Source organism: Hermetia illucens, chromosome 1, assembly GCF_905115235.1.
Source record: "Hermetia illucens chromosome 1, iHerIll2.2.curated.20191125, whole genome shotgun sequence".
Lineage (NCBI taxonomy): Eukaryota > Metazoa > Arthropoda > Insecta > Diptera > Stratiomyidae > Hermetia > Hermetia illucens.
Window position 1 is genome coordinate 170305497 of NC_051849.1, and position 21863 is coordinate 170327359.

The window sequence follows — 21863 nt, forward strand, 5'->3', positions numbered from 1 at the left end:
GTTAGATATTGGATCCTAGTTAAGCTAGGATGTCAGAGAGATATTTACCTTCAAAGAAAGTTATTGTCAGTTTAATGATTGGGACTTCTAATTAATAAAAAAAAGGTTTGCGAATGAGCCCATTGGTCCAGACGCAGTGAAAAGCTTTTTCGAGTAAAGAGCACATGTCACTTGATGGTGTGCCTTAATCACGCCGTGGGAATGACTGAGAGTCTGTTGGCTTCCAGATTTATACCAAAGTGATAGTCAGGGATGATCCTGTTAAGTTCATACTTTTGAACTATCATATTTATTCACTTCATTTCGAAGAGTTTTCCCGAAGTTGGATGAAAAGTCCTGAAATTGGGACCCTCCTTAGATTCAACTTACAAAAATTTGCCACAGAAAGTATCGTTGATAATTGATAGTTTTAGGAAAGTGGGGAACTGGCTTTGACTGCTAAATTCGGAACACATTTAGGGCCTGTCTTCCCTTTGAAAGACTTAGCAACTGAAGGCAACCACACAAGGATTAAAAACGCGAAGGTGTAATTTTGGGCAGCTTGAGGTGGTTTGCACTATTGAAACATAGTGCTTTCAACCAGATCCGCATATTGAAGCATTTGTGAACAAGACATCCAATATTTGTGCTTGCCAGCCTTCCTCGAATCTGAGTGCTAAAGCAGTTCAGTCGAAATAATAATAATAATCGTTGGCACAACAATCCATATTGGATCAGGGCCTTGAAGTGTGTTAGAGCACTTCATTCAAGACCGTAACGGTACACTACAGTACACTGTAGGAGGCAGTGTGGTTAGCATTGCGCTCGCCCGAGATTATTTCCCCGATTTAACTCAGGTACTCATTCACAGCTGAGTCGACTGGTATCCGACGTCAAATCACGATACAAATCCCACTGCCGCCAGCGAGATATGAACCGCGACCTTCCGTACGACAACCTTGTGCTCTAACCATTCAGCTATCCGGACACAGCCGAAATAGCTACGACAAATTTTCTTAAATTTTTTTTTAAAATTTGCCAGACTTTCAGATGAGTATGCCGTGAGAAAGTAAATTGGGTTCTGGGACTCATCGATTTTGGTTTACCTCAATAGCCAAGCAAATTACATTGTCGATTTCTTCTACCTGAATATTAAAATTCAGGATTTCTGCTCTAAATTGGCTCCAGTTAATGTGACCACATGAATCAAATAAACGGATGGTGCTGCGCGCACGCTCGTCAACAATGGTGTCGAAGTTTCCTCGAATTCTCGCTTTCTCCAACTCGAGTGAGAATTTCAGCGATATAAGCTGGGCGTTCTGGGCCTAAACGAAGTAAGGTAGTGGGGCTCTAGAGGGTACTCCTTTGTACTCTGGAAATCCAATTAGCAGTAGATACGAATCCGGCGTCGATTTGTCACTGACGGCTACCGTAAGGCGCACTCTATTACTATGGGGCGCAATTCAGGAAAGGTTTCCTAAAGGTGATATTGCGAATGCCAAGGTGTGCTCTGACTATCCTTGCTCGAACATGTGATGGAGAGACACGACCTTGACGACCATAATGATAACCATGGAAGGTTTGTGTATTGATTAAACCATCAACGCCCTGTCATTGGTGGCCCATTGTTCGAACACAGAGCTTGCCTCAAGGTAAGTTGGGTTTCAGCTGACCGCCACCATATGAACAATCAGATTGACCACTGTGCGATCAGAAGTTGTCTTCAGGATGTACGCAACAAGAAAGGCTTCGAGAGGCACCGCCATCGCAACTGCTCACAGGATTCGACAGCTGTGACCCCCGAGCTCAATCTCGACCGTTTATCTAACTGTCGCTCGAAAGTGGGAGGCTTACTTTGTTGATGGAACGGTATATATTCTTAATAACCCGCCTGAGTATATTGAAGAAAATTGAGCCTCCATCGAGGATGCTCTTTTCAGAGTGCTAGGTCGGTCGGCGTTACAAGATCTAGCTAACTGCGGAATCGTGGAAGCGGATCGATAAGTGGAAGGCTGTACCTTACAAAATCCCTGGAATCATGCATAATCCCGGGAATTTCAACATGATGACAAAAAGAAGTTTGTTATTGCGCCAGTCAGGGAAGCGGAATCTGCCACAGATTACAATGATTTCAGAACTATAAATCGCATCATGAAAAACTTGCATGCGGTTGCAAACTTTTCGATGGCCCTGAGAAGGACTTGTTTTCTACGACGACGAGCAGCAAAAAAGGTGTAAAGAACTCTTCAATACGGCTCTTAACCGTATCAGATTCGATGGAGTTCTGATTCTTGTGAATGAGATCCTCCTGCATTGATTACATCAACACCCTGCGGATAATTTTGGAACAGTGCGTGTAGGTGAGATCTTTGCTTTATCTGCTCTTCATCGATCTCGGGAAGGCTTTCGACAGCATGATCAGGGAGTGTATCTGGCGTGCGAGTGGGCCGCTTCAAAAACACATGACGCAGAATAGTAGAAAAGGAGTGCGAACATCTAGGGAAGTCCTAAAGAGAATTAAAGCACATTTCAACCGCGAATGATGAGGTGTATGTTGAAGCGCTGTACCCCATTAAGGGATGAATGGTAACCATATATTTCCTAACTGGAGCGTATCGTGTTCACCACCCCTATGCGCCATCGTTGCCGATTCGTCAAAATGTTCGGCTGCTCTCTTCAGATCCCCCCCAGACGCCTGCGCTCCCGCTAAATGTTACTAGGCCTCCTCTCTTAGTTGAGCTTGTGACTTTATATGGCAAAGTTTAGTATCGCACCCAATTTTTGTTGACCTTATCTGTTAATGGTATATTTTTGTTAAGAAGAAAATTGAATTCTATTTTTTTTTTTTATGTTTTCTGCAACGTTATCGGACAAATCAGACAATAATTTGAATGGGAAATGGACATTTTTAAAGCAATTGTTTACTTTCGATTTTTCATTTATTGCATTATTTTCAAAATAATTTAGAAAAATAGGGAGAGTTGCCTGGAGACAATACTGAGCCATAAGCGTAAAAACTATGTACTTAGTCAACCTTTTGTTGCTTCGGAAAGTGGACTTTACGGAAGGTGGAAGTTACTGAAGAAGTTCTTGGTTTTTATTTTACAAAGAGTTACTACACCATCTTAACGAAAATCTGCTGAAAATAAACTTTCTGGAAGGTTTTTGTACTTAGAGACTTTTTTATAAAGTAGCCATGCATTTGCCATCACAAGGTTTAAATAATGGTAGAACAAATGCACTTGCCATTGTTTGCTGCGCAGCTGAACTTTATTGCCGCCCATGATGCTGTCGATGAGGTCGACACCACCCATGTGGCAATTGTGCAATCTAAAAACATTGGGTTGTTTTATATTCACGTACTTTGCTTGTCTCATCTGCGAACAATAGTTTTAGGTTGTCGTCCAGCAAAAGTAGAAGCCAAAGTGACAATTTTATTGTCTTTCCATGCCACGATAGATACATCGATGCCGTTGAAATCAGATTATTATCTGTGCTGGTAGCAACTTACAGGCCGGGATTCATTTCTTTTCAGTGTACCAAGACTATGGATACCTTCTTAGGTCAAATATTCTAACAGACGAAGTGTGATAAAATAGTTTTCAAAATACAGTTGGAAATTCTGGTACCTTGGAATCATGCGTGCTAAGCTAACGACGACGACATTGGATGATGCAACCAAATCTCTCTCTTCTTGAAGCACTACCAGAAACACCGCTCAACAGGAAGGTTTTATAACCCCATTTGTGTGGTTTGTTGGGATTGTATCTATTCAATATATTCCGTGCTGTAATGAAACATATTTGCTCGTCCACACAAGGGTGTTTTTCCATGGGGATCTTATTTTGAAAATTCGATCATGATTATTGTATTATTGGGGTACCGAGTATTGGGATCCAGTGTTTTGTAACTCTACGTAATCGCGAAAAGTGGAGTTAGGATCATTTTGAACTTAATAAACATTAGTCTCATTCAAAATCATCTTGACAAGTTCTGTGGAAAGAGGTAACATAAGAACTGAATAGGGTATCAAGATCTAAGAGATCAGTAGCCAAGTTCTTATTACTCGTAAAACTTAACTGCAGGTTCTTCTTCAAGCCTAAATTCAATTTGGTGGACTCTTTTTAATGTTTTGTGTTAAACAAACGTTCTAACTACCGCATTCCCCGCGGTATTCGATTTCACCATATAGCTAACGAGATTTTCCACTTTTAATGGGGACCCCAGCTCATTCTCGAGGTTTTCCTTGGACGTTCGAATCTTGGGCAGACGAAGGAAACGTGTTCTGCATCTTCTGCTGCACCTTCACATGTAAGAAAATCTGGCGATTCATCCAAATCGAACCTATAAAGGTACTTTCTGTACCCACCATGTCCACTTAAGAATTGAGTCAAGTCGTAACTCGTCTCGCCATGGTTTCGTGTAGTCCAAATCTTTATGTTCGGAATTAGCCTGTATGTCCACTGACCATTCTTCGCCTGGTCCCATGCTGTTTGCTATGCAGCCAATGACCTCATTCGCTCAGTTTGCTTGCTGAGCCTCGCTTTCTGCTTCTCATACAAGCGGCTTGCTTCATTGGCTAAAACATCCACTGGAATCATCCCCGCAATTACGCAAGCTGCCTCATACGATGTTGTCCGGTAGGCAGAGCATGTGCGGACAGCACTTAGCCGATATGCAGATGCTTACACTGGTGCCGCATATAAAAGAACAGAGCTGACAAATCGCGATAAAAGTAAAGTCGAAAGTTACTCGTAGGTATTTTAGCGATGGCTGCGAGTGAACGGTACCATATGTGAGGCAATGCAGATCTGGACGGTTTTTCGTTTATCCGTCCGTCCCACGCACGTTTCTTGGAGACGGTTGTAGCGATTCGCACTAAATTTGGTGTAAAGGTAGGAACTATGAACGTTCACGCATACAGTGAGTTACATAATTCTACATCAAATTTAAAGGGGGGTTCCCCATACATGCAAAAGGGGGTTTAATTTTTTTTCGCCAAATATAGTCATGTGGGGTAGCAAATGAAAAGTATGGATTAGTACTTTCCGAAGCCGTTCTAAGTTTTGACATTTGTTGGAAAGGTGGGGAGTGCGAGGGGTCGAAAGTGATCATTTCTTTAACGGACCCATTCCCAAAAACCACCCAACCGAAAAATCTGAAAAAAATCAAGAGGCGGCCACTATATAGTGCCTTGGCTCCAAAATACCCTCCATACCATTTTTAGTAATTGCCTGCAAAACCCCCCTTAACATCGTTTTAGCACCACGGGTATGGCATAGAGCATGACCCTACTGAGTTTGGTCGAAATCGAACTATTACTAATAAAGTTATAATAGGTAAAACTTGTCGCTTCCTTGCAAATTCAATACTGAATTTGGATATTCCCACATAACACATGCATATATTACGTGTTACGTACTAATGGGACAAATGCTCACTCAAATGTCTTTATAAAAGACATACACAAAACCTTTCACACCTGAAGCGTTCAGCTTCCGGTTTCCCGACTTGTTTAGTTTGCGATTGTTTAGCAGATTTTAATTGATTGCTTTAAGTTGAGTTTGAGGAACACTACCATTTAATGATCCCGTTTCTGCGCTTTGTGATCATCTTCTAAGGTTTCTATTATAGAATCCGCATCAATATCTAATTCCGCAGTTTCGTCTTCAAATGTCTCCAAATTGGGTATAAAATCTGAATCTGGCTTTCATCGTCGAAAACCAAACCGCCCCACTGTCATCACCATTGTGCAGTGGAGAGGCAATACGCTTATGAGCTACCCTGAATATGATAAAACTCCCATGTACACACATACGTTCTCATATAAAGCTCCAGACATCCCGGTTTTGCACCGAGGTCCACCAATTCGATATCCCTAAAACTTATCTGGCGTCTTGACCTACGCCATCGCTCCATTTCAGGCAGGGTCTACCTTCTTTTTCTACCATAGATATTGTCCTTTGACTTTCCGGTCTGGATCATGCTCATCCACATGGTTAAGTGACTCGGTCATCGCAACGTGTTGGGCCGGATTTTATCACTGATAGATTTCATCGTTATGTAGGCTAGGGAATCGTCCATCCTCATGTATGGGGCCAAAAATTCTTCGAATGATTTTTCTCTCGAACTCGGCAAGAACTCACAATTTTTCGGTAAGAGCCCAGGTCTCCGAAGAATACATGAGGACTGACAAGGTCACAGTCTTGTACAGTACCCTATGGCGAAACGTTTCGAGCGAAACGGTTTTTGTAATCTGAAGTAGGCTCTGCTGGCAGCTAACAACCGTGCATGGATTTCATCGTCGTAGCTGTTATTGGTTGTGATTTTCGAGCCTAGTTAGGAGAAATTTTCAACGGTCTCAAAGTTGTATTGGACTCCAATCTTTATTGTTTTCGTTTGACCAGTGCGATTCATGTTGTTGGTTCTTAGTTATTTTCGCAGACGTTGCGACCATGTGCTTCGTCTTGCCAACTGCCACCTGCTCGATCTGGGTGAAGGTAGACTGTACATCTCGGGTTGTTCTTCCCATAGTGTCAATATCGTCAGTATAGGCCAGTGGTTAGGTGGACTTGAAGAGGATGGTGCCTATTGTATTGACATCTGCATCGCAAATCATTTTCTCCAGGACCAGGTTGAAGAGCACGCATGATAGGGTATCCCCCTTGTTTTAGATCGTTGTTGACGTTGAAAGGTCTCGAGAGTGATCCTGCTGCTTTTAACTGGCCTCGTACATTGGTCAGGGTCAGCCAAGCCAATCTTATCAATTTCGTCGGGATACCGAATTCTCTCATGGCCGTGTACAGTTTTACCCTGGCTATGTTATCACAGGCGGTTTTAAAGTCTTTGAAAAGATGGTCCAACGGATGGCCATATTCCAACAGTTTATCGATCGCTTGCCGCAGAAAGAAAACCTGATCTGTTGCTGATTTGCCTGGAATGAAGCCTCTTTGGTATGGTCAATGATGTTGTGGGCGTATGGGGCTATCAGGCCGAGCGAGATACCGGAGAATATGGAGATGGTACTCAGCAACGTGATACCTCTATAATTGCTGCACTCTGTGATATCTCGCTTTTTATGTACGAGACAGATAATGCCTCTTTGCCAATCGTCAGGCATTGATTCGCTGTCCCACACTTTGAGCATCAGTTGATGACCCACTTGATGTAACTGGTCGCCTTCATATTTAACCAATTCGGCTGTAATTTCATCGGCTCCTGGCGACTTATGATTTTTAAGCCAGTGAATTGCACGGACTGTTTCTTCTATACTTGGTGGTGGCAGTATTTGTCCGTCGTCTTCAGTTGACGAGACCTCCAACTCGTCGATATTCAGTTTGTTTAGTAGCTCATCAAAGTACTCAACCTATCGCCCCAATATGCCCATCCTTTGTCTCGGCAGGATGAACATCGAAGTGTATAAAGTTTCATCCTGCTGACTTGTAGGCAAAACTTCCGCGCCTGGTGCACTTTTCGAGTTCATACACCTGTTGGTTCTGCCAGGCTTCCTTTTTCCGTCTATGAAGTCGCTTCTCCGCTCGCCGGAGTTTGTGATAAGTCTCCGCGCGTGCTCGCATCCTTTGAGAATGCAATATTACTCGGTATGCGGCATTCTTCTGTTCCGTTGCTAGCTTACATTCATCGTCAAACCAACCGTTCCGACTCTTTGCGGCCGGGGCCATGTATTTTTTTGGCCGCATTTATGATAACGTTCTTCAGGTGATTGTGAAGATCATTTGTTGATGCTTCATCTCCAGGATCTGACTGCAGTTCTTGCGACATCCATTTCCCTCTTATAGGTGTTGCGGAGGGCTGTGTTCTGAATGGTTTCAGTATTAACTTTCATCTGATTGGCAGAGGGGATTGCAGGTGGTGTTGTTATTCGAAGCTCGGAGCACTATGCCAACGAGATAGTAATTCGAGTCTATATTTGCCGCCACCCCCCCCCCCCTAGCTGTTCTGACATTCATCCAGGCTGAGAGGTGGTGGCGTTCTATCAACACGTGGTCAATTTGGTTGAAAGTGGTCCCGTCTGGAGAGACCCATGTATATTTGTGAACCGCTTTCCGCGCAAACCAGGTACCTCCAACAACCATTTCATGTGACACTGGTAATTGAATAATCCGCAATCCGTTATCATTTGTATTTTGATGTAAGATATGGGAGCCAACGTATCGCCTGAATACGGGCTCCTTCCCTACTTGGCTGCTAAAATCCGCGCAGTATGATTTTGATATCATATCTGGGACAACTTCTGTAGTATAATAACATCAGCAGCCTTAAGATAGCAAGTACTTCAATCCTGGAATACTATTGAACATTAAATTATGCAAAACATCATCAACGGTGTGAGAAACTCTCTGAAAAGCTTGCAAAATCTTAGTAAACAGCTATTAGTTGAATTGAATTGTTCTTCGATAAAACCGCTGTTTCTGAAAGTCGTTCTATAGTTATGAAACGATCAAATATCCAATTTATCATTTTGTACAGGTTTTTAAAGGTCCTTCTTCAAGAACAGAAATTCAAACCAACCAAATTAAAGGTGCTCCTATATTCATCAAATACACCATGTTTTGTTGCAGATATGGAGCAAACACCGTTTTTACTTTATATGAAATGCTTGTAATTGTTTCTTGAAAAACTCAACTTTCTGGAAAAAAACATAACCAGAGTAGCAGCAAAACACAACCCACCTTCTCCCGAAACCTTTTACATTCAAATCTAACAGATGTCACTGGCATCGTTAAGCAGAGAGCAGAAACGACCTTCGCCCAAGGTGACCGACATCAAGCAGAGAGCAATCCGCTGGCAGAATACTCGCGGTTGGATCTTTGGCGTAATTAGGCACGAGTGTGAGTCCGTACCGTTTTGTGTATTCTCCAAATTCAATTTTCCATCCGGCGACAGACCTCGTTCATAGCTTGAGCAGCACTTCAGGCAGGTGCAGCGTTCAGTTTAAGAGGCCGGGGCCAGTTCAGTTTCAGTCACAATTTTGTGTTCGAGGACTTTCTCGCCGAAGAGACTGAATTGTCTTTGCTTGGACTAAATTGCATTACGAAATCCTTCTTGCGGGTGTGAAGCAATTCGACACAGAATATTGTGCTAGTGGGCTCCGTTTCAGTTCTAGTGTGAGATATCGAGCCTTCGCCAAGTGTTCTAAATTAAGACATAACTGAGTGCGTTTCGAGGTGTCATAGTGCGTGTGGATTTGATTTTGGGGAAAAGTTAGAGTAGCGCCAGCAGGAGCCATGTCGAAGCCGCAGTCTGATATCGACAAGAGGAAGCAGATTAGTGTCCGCGGGATCGCCCAAGTGGAGGATGTGACTGAGGTGAAGAAGACCTTCAACCGACACTTGCATTACACCCTCGTCAAGGATCGTAATGTGGCCACCCCGCGGGACTACTACTTCGCTTTGGCGCACACTGTCAAGGACCACTTGGTCGGGCGTTGGATCCGCACCCAACAACATTACTATGAGAAGGACCCTAAGGTAAGCGTAATACATGCATCGGTTTGTCAGCTCCATTCTACCTTGTCTTTTCTGACCGGTCTCAGTTCCGCTTTGCTTTGTGTGGATTAGCCTTATCTCGATTGTCTAACCGTTTGTTATGCTTCCAGAGCGTCACAGTTCGCTTTATCAGTTGGTGAAGTTTTTATCGCTTCAGAAAGCCCCGAAAAGTGCAGGTCGTTGACGCGTTCGCATGTCAAATGGCGGAATTCGCGTCATAGTCGCTGATGCCTATCAGGGCCGAGGCGGCTTGAGCAACGGTCATGAGCCCAAATGATGCACTTCCCTGCGCGACTGCAGTGCGGGTGCCGGGCTATTTTTGATGTAAACAAAAATAACAGTGATCTAATCGCGACATCACAGACTTCACATATGGCCAGGGACCTCTTCCAGAGGACTCAATGTACTATAACCCAACACTCTTTCAGGGTCATAGAAAGTTCCGTACGACAGCCATCCTCAGCTCTAGTACTGGTTCCTATAACACATGCTCCCCCACTTGCGAAAGAATTTCAAAGCGATCGCCCCGCAGGCAATATCACGGAAACCGAATCTGATCCCAATCTATTTATAAAACGCCGTAAATTTCGGTGAATATTACGAGAAGTCGAAAATTTCCGTAGTTTTCTCTTTAACATGTTCTCGGCGCTTGAGCTCGAGCTTACGCTAGATGTGTGTCCTTTGTGAAAGTCAGAATGAGTGGAGGAAGCGAAAAGCTGGCCGGAAAATATATTGCACTGCCACCGACTGTTCTCTGTTTGCGTACTGCCTCTGCCAGCCAAGGTCATCTAAGGTTATTCTAATCGATTGGGCGGTTTGACTAACCGTTACGCCAAGACTAAACGATTGTTGCTTAGAAACAATGGGCGAATTGTTGGAATAGTTTGCCAAATTGAATTTGAATAATTGATCGACAAGCGAATCAACAAGTTGGCTTGGTACGTGATGGATGTTATTATTATTGAGCCTCTTAATTGGGTTAACATTTGCAGGAAGCTTCTCTCTTTTAAGGCTCGTGGAGTCAATTTGATTTTCTGATTCGTGTCAAAAGGGTTGGCAATAATTCATGGCGATTCATCATCAGATACACGTGGGATATAACTTTCTGCGCTCATTAGGGAATCATCATATGGTTGATATCACTACAGCTAGAGTAGTGCCGGGTCTTATTGCCAATTGAGGGGGTGACATTATCAAAGTTTGACTAAACTTCAGGCATTCGACTTTGATTGAGAAAAATATGGGAGGCATAGTCAAGATATTGGTTTTATATCGAGCTCGGAGCCTGTGCTAATGAGATAATTGATCAAGTGGTCTCTCCGCTTCATCTACAGGATTAGACGGAATGAATTAACCATGTCTTGCCAGTGTGAATTGCTTTCGATTTTAACAGTATTCCGGGCAAGGTTCTGATTATTGGCCCAGATCATAAGTTGAACCAAAATCAAAAAAAAAAAATTTTGTGGTCGATTAATGTCACCTTGTCTCGATCTGCATATTTCCCCCTCAATAGCTGTGGGGGTAGATCGCTGAGTGTCACGTAGGCCTCTGGATACATGTCATTATTTTCTCTCTGGCATATTGAGGGTTTTGTATTTTTTTATTTTGATTTTTTTTATTAGTAGAAAGTACAAAAGATTTTTTTCCCAGATGCTAGTGCTTGGTTGGGCCACCCTTAGCTTTAATAATTGCCATAACCCTTCCTGTAATGTTTCGAAAATATCTTTCAACCATTTCTTTAATTTAGCCAGGACTTTCCAATATTTTCTTTTAGAGGATTCAGAGTAGCATTAGAAACAGCATATTACGTGGATCAAAAGGTTCCCGGAATTGAGTCAAAAAATTTAAAGCGTCAATTTTACGTTACCCCCTCTCGGTTTATGAAACGCGGGCACATGCAAAAGGGGTCTGAATTTTTTTTTCGCCGAATGTAGTCATGTTTTATCATTATCATCATCAACGGCGCAACAGCCGATATCCGGACTTGCCTTAATAAGGAACTCCAGACACCACAGTTTTGTGTCGAGGTCCACCAATTCGATATCCCTAAAAGTTGTCTGGCGTCCTGATCTATGCCATCGATCCATCTCAGGCAGGGTCTGTCTTGTCTTCTTTATTCTACCATAGATATTGCCCTCATAGACTTTTCAAGCTGGATCATCCTCATCCATACGGATTAAGTGACCGCCCATTGTAACCTGTTGAGCCGCACTTTATCCACAAGCAGACGATCGTGGTATCGCTCATAGATTTCGTCGTTATGTGGGCTACGGAATCGTCCATCTGCATGTAGGAGGCCAAACATTTTTCGGAGGATTCTTCTCTTGAACGCGGCCAAGAGTTTTCTTTGTTAAGAATCCAGGTTTTCGAAGAATACATAAGGACTGGCGAGATCATTGTCTTGTACAGTAAGAGCTTGGACCCTATAGTGAGACGTTTCGAGCGAAACAGTTTTTGTAAGCTGAAATAGGCTCTGTTGGCTACCAACAACCATGTGCGGATTTCATCTTCGTAGCTGTTATCAGCTGTGATTTTCGACTCTAGATAGGAGAAATTATCAACGGTCTCAAAGTTGTAGTCTCGCATATTCATTGTTTTCGTTTGACCAGTGCGATTCGATGTTGTTCGTTCTTTTGGTTTTGGCGCTGACATTGCCACCATATCTCGCGCCGCCTGCTCGATCTGGATGAAGGTAGACTGTACATGTCGGGTTGTTCTTCTCATGATGCCAATATCGTCAGTGTAGAACAGTAGTTGGATGGACTTGAAGGGGATGGTGCCTCTCGCATTTACATCGGCATCGCGAATCATTTTCTCCAGGGCCAGGTTGAAGAGGACGCATGATAGGGCATCCCCTTGTAGATCGTTGTTGATGTTGAATGGTCTTGAGAGTCGTCCTGCTTCTTTTATCTGGCCTCGCACATTGGTCAGGGTCAGCCTAGTCGGTCTTATCAATTTCGTTGGGATAACGAATTCTCTCATGGCCGTGTACAGTTTTACCCTGGCTATGCTATCATAGGTGGCTTTAAAGTCGATGAAAAGATGATGCAACTGATGTCCATATTCCAACAGTTTTTCCATCGCTTTCCGCAGAGAGAAGATCTGATCTGTTGCTGATTTGCCTGGAGTGAAGTCTCTTTGGTATGGGCTAATGATGTGGGCGTATGTGGCTATCCGACCTAGTAAGATAGAGGAGAATATCTTATAGATGGTATTCAGCAGCATAATGCCTTGTTGCCAGTCGTCAGGCATTGGCTCGCTGTCCTATACTTTGAGTATCAGTTAATGAACCACTTGGTGTAATTGGTCGTCTGCATATTTAACCAATTCGGCTGTAATTCCATCGCCTCCTCTCGAATTAAAGTTTTTGAGCCGATGGATTGCACGTATTGTTTTTTCTATGTTTGGTGGTGGCAGCATTTGTTCGTCGTCTTCAGTTGGCGGAACTTCCAACTCGCCGATATTTTGGTTGTTGAGCAGTTCATCAAAATACTCAACCCATCGCTCCAGTATGCCCATTCTGTCGGAAATCAGATTTCCCTCTTTGTCTCGGCAGAATGAGCATCGAGGTGTGTAACGCTTCATCCTGCTGACTTGTTGGTAAAACTTCCGCGGCTGGTGCGTTTGCTCCCTATACTTTTCTAGTTCACACTTGGTAGTTCTCCCAGGCTTCCTTTTTCCGTCTGTTAAGTCGCTTCACCGCTCGACGGAGTTCATGATTAGTCTCTGCGCGTGCCCGCGTTCTTTGAGAATGCAACATTACCCGTTATGGAGTATTCTTCCGTTCCATTGCTAGCTTACATTCATCGTCGAACCAGCTGTTCCGACTTTTCTTGCGGCTGGGGCCAAGTATCTTTGTGGCCTTATCAATGATAACGTTCTTCAGGTGGTTTTGAAGAACATTTGTAGATGCTTCATCTGCAGGATCTCTATTGACTGCGGTTATTGCAGCATCCACTTCGCCCTTATAGGTGTTGCGGAGGGCTTTGTTGTGGATAGCTTCAGTATTCACTCTCACCTGATTGTCAGAGGGGATTGTAGGTGGTGTCGTAATTCGAGCTCGGAACACTATGCCAACGAGATAGTTGTCCAAGTCTATATTGGCCCCCTTATATGTTCTGACATTCATCAAGGCTGAGAGGTGGCGGCATTCAATCAGAACGTGGTCAATTTAGTTGAAAGTGGACCCGTCTGGAGAGGCCCATGTGTGTTTGTGGACCGCTTTCCGCGCAAACCAGGTACTTCCAACAACCATTTCGTGCGATACTGCTAACTGAATAGTCCGCAGTCCGTTATCATTGGTATCCCTATGTAATCTATGGGCTCCGTCCCTACTTGACTGTTGAAATCTCCAAGTATGATTTTGATATCATACTTGGGACAGGCTTCGAGGGTCCGCTCAACTGCCTCGTAGTGGTATCCTTCTGCGACTCTGCAGTCTCCTCTGTAGGGGCGTGAATGTTTATGAGGCTTATATTTCTAAACTTGCCTCGCAAACGCAGAGTGCACAGCCTCTCGCTTATATTTTCAAAGCCAATAACAGCAGGTTTCATTTTTTGGCTGACTAAGTAACCTACTCCGCACATGGTTTACTCGATGGCCGCTATAATATATGGTGTAGCGACTCTTCTCCAGGAAACCGGTCCTGTCCAGCGCATCTCTTGCAACGCTGTTACACTAACTTTATATTGGGACAGGGTATCGGCTGCTTAGCAGCATTGGGTCTGTACAGGGAGCGCACGTTCCATGAGAAAATGCGCAAATCGTTAATCCGTTGTCGTTGCCCGGTTCGTCGTTGTAAAATCTATCCTGTCCGAGGCTCGCAACCTGGAGGACCAGTTGGTACATTTTGTCCTGTTTTTAGGCGCAATTATTATTATTATTTTGTAAAATCACTCTCATGAACTCCTGTTGTTGTTGGTGCCTCTGTCTCCTCGTCACTAAATATCTGAGTAGGACGAAATGAAAGAATTGTTGAATGTTTTCATAGTTTTTTTGTCTTCTGATTTTGGATACAAGCGAGAGAATATTTATAAATTTACTCTATTTTGGCAATCTAGTACTGGATAAATAATCCTGCGGTTTTCTCATTTTTGTAATTACATTTTTTTATTGCGCGCTTCTACTTAACGTTGGCTTTATGAAGTCGTCTGTTAAATTCATTGGTTATGCTTCTATTCCTTGTAAAGCGCATTATGGCATTTTGTATTAGGAGATTTTGAATTATTATGATTTTAGTCGTGTAAAGACGACGATTTCTTTTAGAAATCAAAAGGCCTGTGGCAACTAAAAAAATAAAAAATTTAATTTAAGAATGCGAATTAGGAAGCAACGAAAGCGATCGTTGTGTTCCGAGCAGCCCGCTGCCAAGCCCTACAAACTTGTCAAAAGTTGACATCAGTGTACAGATTATCGAACACTTCTACTATATTAATGTGGAAGATTTGTACGTTACATACTGACAGACGACGGATAGATGGCGGAAATACTTCGAGCAAATCTCAAATCTGTCCATCCGCAACTTACGACATGTGGAGCTATTGCACCTGTCAGAACCGCGAAGTTCAGGAGGGAATCTAACGAATAAAACTAAACATAGAAACAGGAACTGACGAGATCGCATTTAAGCTCTAGAAAACGAAGAGTTTTCCAGTATGAAACAAGTTGGGAAACCGGAAGCTGGACGCTTCAGGTATGAAAGGTTTTGTGTACTTCTTATAAAAAGACATTTGAGTGTGCATTTGCGCCATTAGTGCGTAGTACGTAATATTATTATTAACTTTATTTGAAAGGGTATCGGTATGGAAGGTATTTCGGAGCCTAGGCACAATATAGTGGCAGCCTCTTTTTCAGATTTTTCGATTGGGTAGTTTCTGAGAATGGGTTCGTTAAAGAGATCATCAATTTTGGCCCCCGCACTTCCCACCTTTCCAAAAAATGCCAAAACTAAGATCAGCTTCGAAAAGTACTAATCGAGACCCTTCATTTGATACCCCGCATGACTATATTTGATGAAAAAAAAAAGTACACACCCCTTTTGCATTAATGGGGACCACTCTATGCGTGAGCGTTCGCAGTTCCCACCTTTCGACCAACCGTCTCCGAGAAAAATGCGTGTGACAGACAAACATTCAGACAGAACCGATTTTAATAAGGTTTTGTTTTACACAAAACCTTAAAAAAAAGAAAATCCGTCGGAATGTTCAAATTATTGTATTATTGGGGAGCTACTGACGCAACACACGCTGTGCGGTTTCTTATTAAGAAACACCCTGAAAAGCTTTGTCCTTCCTTCTTTGCATTCTTGTATCTAGAGAAGCTATTTGGCTGTGTGCCGCACAAATTCATCTGGTATGTACTTCGACAATATCTTGTGCCAGAAGAGCTCGTGCGCTGCGTTAAATTACTTAACCGTGATTCAAAGAGTAAAGTCCGAAGCGTGGAAGATATATCGAAATCGCTTCGTGCTTCCGTCTCTTTTTCCGTGTTGTGAATTCTGGTCGGCTAATGAACCCCGCCCTGCGGTAATGGAGGCGAAGATGTTGCGTTGGATCAGTGGTGCAATATGGTATTATGACATTCGAAGTGATAATGCCATAAGTGTGAGAACGGTACATCTATCGAGAAAAAACTGCGATAGAGACCTCTTGCATGGTATGGTCATGTAATTCGAGCTGACGAAGCGACCAAAATAGCGCCAGATGGCAACTGGACTTGATTCTACGAGGACCAAACCTATGACTTATGAAAAGTGGCGAAACTGATCTAAACGAAACGACCCCCTTCCACATTTTCACATTTAAATAGCGAAATAAAAGGCGCTTCGTTCTCTCTTTTCTGCACGGTTTTATCATCGGTGTGTTACAATACGTCGCTTGAAGCAGCCATTTGCCGTCATGAAGCTGTTTTCTTGTGCCCGCAAGCAAACAGACCAAAATATGTTGTCTGTTATTGCAACCAAAATGAAAGATACGGTGCAAACGGTCAAGCAAACATGGACGATCTTCCTGAACGAAGGGATTGTGTGACCAAGCTCGAACTTGCCTATCCAAAATTTGGGTTCAGTCAACCTTCTGAAGATTTATAAACAACACTTTTTGAAAGAAGATGCTTAGTTTTTGTAACGAAAGTTGTAACTTTCAAGAGGACATAATCGTCAGAGGTGCTTCTACCGCGCTTGGAAGGAGGAAAGTGCCCTATTAATAACCTCCCGATACAAACTCTATCGAAAATGGTTGATCAATTATGGCGCACTATCTTGCAGGAAAGCGAGTTCACGATTTGGAGCAGCTTTCAAGTGTAATTTGAAAGATTTGCTGTGTTCTTCATAATTTTTGAAATAGTTTGTTTTCGCGTGGTACAAAATATATATATGTATGTGTGCTAACATGGATATATTAAAAGGAAGGATAAGTAATAGAACTTTTTCCAGGAGAAGAAAAAGTGGGTGGGTTTTCCATTTAGTTCGTATTCTAGTCAACATTTTCACAGACATGAGGTGAGAAGACTCTAGTTGGGGAAAACGACATTTTTATGAAGCTACGCGTAGAAATTTCTAAAAAAATTAACATAGATGTCAGTGGTGCCAATTCGATGAGTAGGTATTGTCTTTATCTCATATTCGGATTTTCTTTATCTACGCAAGATTTAAAAATATCTAACGTTCCTCCAATTTATTAATTCTGCTGGTGATTTGATATAGCAAAGAAAAGAAAGTCATTTATTTCAATTCTCGCTTAGACAAACATTTCAGTGGAGATGGAAGTGTAAATTTTAGAAAGAAGCTGTTGCGTCTTGTTGCAGTGATGGATGAATGGAATCCATACTTAAAGCACTTTTGTCCATATTCTCGTGAAAACTCTGTGAAATATTTTTTCGCCGAGGGAGTTGTGGTCTGCACGACTATCTTTCTTTTCGAGCGCGATTCAGTTATTGCAGCTTCTTTTCGTCATTCGAGAATATATTTTTTTCGGAAAAATTCTCAGATCTGAAGCACGGCTCGATGCTTTGTCGTGATGAAGGACTCATACCTTCTTTTCTATTTTCTTGGATTTTTCTCAATACAAACAATACGTTTTGTTTTGATGAGACTATACTTCAGTTTCATTATCATCACATATAATGTTGTCCAAGTGATAAGCCTATATGAGCGGGACAAACACAAAACCAAATACAATCTTTCATGGCTGGAACACGAATTTGCGCTCCAAGCACGATGTACGAGAAGCTGACTTTTCCATTGGGAACTTCTAATTTTCGTTTTAGGGTCCATACACTTAGCTTTTACTTCCAGTGCGAATTTTCTCCTGCAGACTGATACATGATTTGCCTTTAGAATAAATTTCGTACTCGTTTCATTCGCAATTCGGTTAACATTCAAATGATATTGCTTGATTGCTTATTTGGATAGACCACTTTTGAATAGTCTAGTATATTTTTAAGGTCGAAGAACGCCTCGATGGTTACTTGTCTTTTATCTGCTCATTCCTCTTTTAAAATCGATCACACCACTTGTAAGGGAGTAAAACACAGGAGCGTGTTTGTTCGAACTTCTATATTTGAAGAGGGCGAGTATATGGAACTCCATTGCATTGCTAGGATGGAAGGTTACAGGGAGCGGGGGGAAGCGTTGGTTTGTCCGTTCAGATCAGGGCGTTTGCTATCGTCCCTACACGTTATTATTCAGGGTTCATTGAAATGCGCTTCAGTAGCTTCCCGTGATATCAGCACTCTTCTTCTACTCTCTTGCAGCAAGTTCCGTTGGGGTGACCGACTCGTGGGCCATCTTGGGAGAGTGGGTTTCAGTTTTTAGGGGATTGCCTATCCACTGCTTCTTCCGCATTCCGATCACATCGCCCATGGGTAACTGGCCTGTGTGCTGACCAAGTTGTTTTTCGAAATAGTATCAGGCCAGCGTACCCCGATGATGGGTAGCAGACAATTTTTCACGAAGGCTTGAAGCTTTTGAGTAACAGTGGGGATCACTCTCCAGACAAGTGTTCACGAAGACTTGAAGCTTTTGAGTAACAGTGGGGGCCACTTTCCATGTGCTGCTCCCATATAGCAACGCAGAAAAAAACATTAGCATAGAATAGTGGTGTTGAGTTAATGCATTTCCAGATTTTAGGCAACGCAACGAAAGCGGATCTAGCGTTGTTAATGCGTCAAGCAGCAACAACAGTTCGGTGCCAAGGTCTATGATTCGATGAGAACAGAACAGAAAGGTGTCATCAGCGTCACTCCAAGGCTATAGCGAAATTAACTGCACCTAATGAGCAAGCCATCAGAAGACTTCTTCTTACAAGAAATATCTTCAGATGAATTGATTTGTCTAACAAACTTTGCCTGAGAAACTGATATTTTTGTTTATTGGAAGGGGTTCAGCAATTGTTCATAATAATTTTTGTTACTGCAACAAGTTTAGAGCCAAAAGTAGGGCGGAACTCAACAAATGAAAATATTGTGAATTGTAGCGACCCTTTTGCCGCAATTTTCTTCCGAAATGTTGTTTGATGAAACACTAACCAACCTATGTAGTTGCTGGGAGTGTCGTTTGGTGAAACATCAACCCTGTTGACCCTTTGGTGAAACATTAATGGGGAAAGGGTTCTTGAGCAGCCTCACTAGAGAAGAAGAAAAAGATGGCTTATTTCCGATAGAACTGAACTGTTTAATTTCCTCCAGCAGTTTAAATACAAATTACAAAGTATAAATGAATTAGAAGCATACAACTCAACATCCTGCCGCCTGCTGATGATACGAAAGGTCATCAGATTCTTAGATGTGGTGGTGAAGTTGTCCGAGCAATTTCTTCTTAGAGCGGGTATCGGTTTCGTCTTCGGTTGTCTGCATATGAGGGTTCGATATTTCCACGCTAAGCTAAGGGTGATGAGAGCTGTTAGGCCAAGCTTGAATGAACTCAGAACAGTGTTGTGAAGTTGATGGCGATGTATTTTGCTGGGAAGTTCAAGTTGCTGCTGTCTGATTTCCTTCGCTAACTGTTGTATTTCGTTTGCATGCGGATTGGCCCCACTTATGTGGAATTTGATTTTGGACAGCTGCGTGGCGTATACTTTGTTATCGACAGGGATCAACCTCGAATGGGAGATGGTCAAATTGCTGGAGTGAGTTTGATGTACCTGCAGAATTATGAGAATTAATATGCCTGATCCTTCTATATGCTGCACACTAGTAGAATGAGGACAGACTATACTTAAAGATGATTCCTCAGTAACAGCATAAATCCATTTATTCGTTTTCGGGATTTCTATCCAGGCGGCGGTTGTCATAATTGGTTCCAGTTGACAGGATTCTGGCATCGAGATGTTGTTCAAGAGGTCGATTTTGCACCTGTTCTGACTTGCTCCGTGCTGATAAATGGGGTGTGACTGGGTACATAAATGAGATAAATTGTGGACCATTACGTAATTCGATAGTTCGAAATCGGCCACTGGGTAATATTGATCGAGATGAGCTGTAACGGCAAGGTAGTTGCATGATTGCCGTACCTTTATGAGTGTTTTGTTATAGCACGTCGAAATCGGAAATATTCTAAATAATGCGAACTCTTCCAAGCCGATTAATGGTATTTTAATTTGGAAAATAGCGTGCTTGACGGTCAGGCGGCCCTCCACTGACGTGAGTCTATATAACTGAAGGGTATCTTCTGGTTCCATAGGCAGATAAAGACCATCTGGAATCTTCTTCAGGGGCAGATACTCAACACTGAGAAAGTAAACAAAATGTTTTCAAAATATGGGTATATGTATGCTAGTAAAAATTAATACCCCAACGAAAAGACACGAATGCATATTCTTTGTTCTATAATTCACAGCAAGTGGCTTTGCTCTCCTCATGTTGCGGAAAAAGGGTTATCATCTTTTATAAGACGAAGATAGTTCATCACATTTAATCGATAGAAAAACTATAGTTTTCTTTCGTTGGTACTGTGCAAAATAGACCTATGTTCTCTTAATTTATCTAGATTACATTTCCCTTGAGTTAAATGTTCAAGTTAGGAAACAAATTGTCATCATGATAACATGGTAATGGGGAAGCAGTTCGGAAAATCTGGAGCGTTGTAAGCGTTAAATGAGTCTTTTTCTGCTTCAAATTCTGCGCTTTCTTTTTCTTTATATTATATTCACCAAATGTGCAGGATCCTTTGTTTCATTTCTTGTCTTTTGACGTCACGATTGGCTTACTGCCGCTTCGGAAGTGGTTTCAGCCTATTAGACTTCCGAATGCAATTTTAGGTTTCGTAAACTATCACGAAAGGACGCTAAGATTCAGCTAACTGAATGAATGCTAAGTTGAATTCCGAGTTAGTAACAAGTCACTGCTTCAAGTTAATTGTTAAAAGTGGCACCCACTGCACAGACATCTCTTTTATCTCAAATTATTCATGTTAAATTTGATAAACCCGTTGTACATATTGATATTTTTGCGATATCAGTTATTTGATAACTTTTTTAGTCATGGGATACAATATACTACACTTTTCCGATACTTCCTTCAGTAATTGCCCCATTTCAAATAAACGTTCAACTCTATATCATTAGTGCATTTACGGCCATGTTTAAATTTTATATACAGTTAGTATCACAAGAATATATACGCTGGGGAAGAAAACCGAACTACTACACAGATTTTTAAGGTTTTGTGCAAAACGAAACCTTATTAAAATCGGGTTTCTGTCTGTCTGTCATACCTTTTATCTCAGGAATTGTTACGCTTATTGATACGAAATTTGGTAGGAAGATGGGAACTGTGAATCCCATTGCATGCACATAGTTCCACGTTGAGGTTAAGGGTGGTTCCCATACATGCAAAAGAGGGTTTAAATTTTTTTTCACTGAATGTAGTCGTGTGTGGATATCAAATGAAATGTCTCGATTAGTGCTTTTACGAAACCAATATTAATTTTGGCATTGGTTGCAAACGGCAGGAGTGCGGTTATCCGAAAAGGATCAGTTACTTCAGTGACCCGTTCTCGGAAATTGTCCAACCGAAATATCTGAAAGGAAATGTCGTATTCCATGCGCATGTTATTTAGGCATCAAAATACTCTCCATGCCGATAACTGACTGTTTAAATAAAGTTAATAATAGTATATTACCATATTTAATATAGGTAAATTTTTTAGAAATTGCCTGGAAACTTTCCTTAAGTTTATCCTAGAATCGTAAACTTTTGCTATAATATGGCTATACCATAGAGCATGGCACTACCAAGTTTGATGGAAATCGCAGTATTACTAACAGAGTTATAATAGATCAAAGTTGTCACTTTTGTGCAAATTTCTTGCATTCTAAGGCTTTCAATGCCAGTGCCATACTAAAGCCAATGCTCTGATTAAATAAAGGCATAAACATC

The 21863-nt window shown here is 42.1% G+C and overlaps 1 protein-coding gene across 2 annotated transcripts in view; it reads left to right on the top strand.

Annotated features, from left to right (window-relative positions):
* Window positions 1-8782: 8782 nt before the first annotated feature.
* LOC119647248 (glycogen phosphorylase) overlaps window positions 8783-21863 on the top strand; it is a 30797-nt gene continuing 17716 nt past the window's right edge. For both annotated transcript variants that reach the window (XR_005248820.1, XM_038048124.1), the window contains exon 1: window positions 8783-9470. Coding sequence is in view for 1 of the 2 variants with exons in the window: in XM_038048124.1 (XP_037904052.1) it covers window positions 9228-9470 (243 nt within the window). In the remaining variant the exon portion in view is untranslated. The remainder of the gene's footprint in view (window positions 9471-21863) is intronic.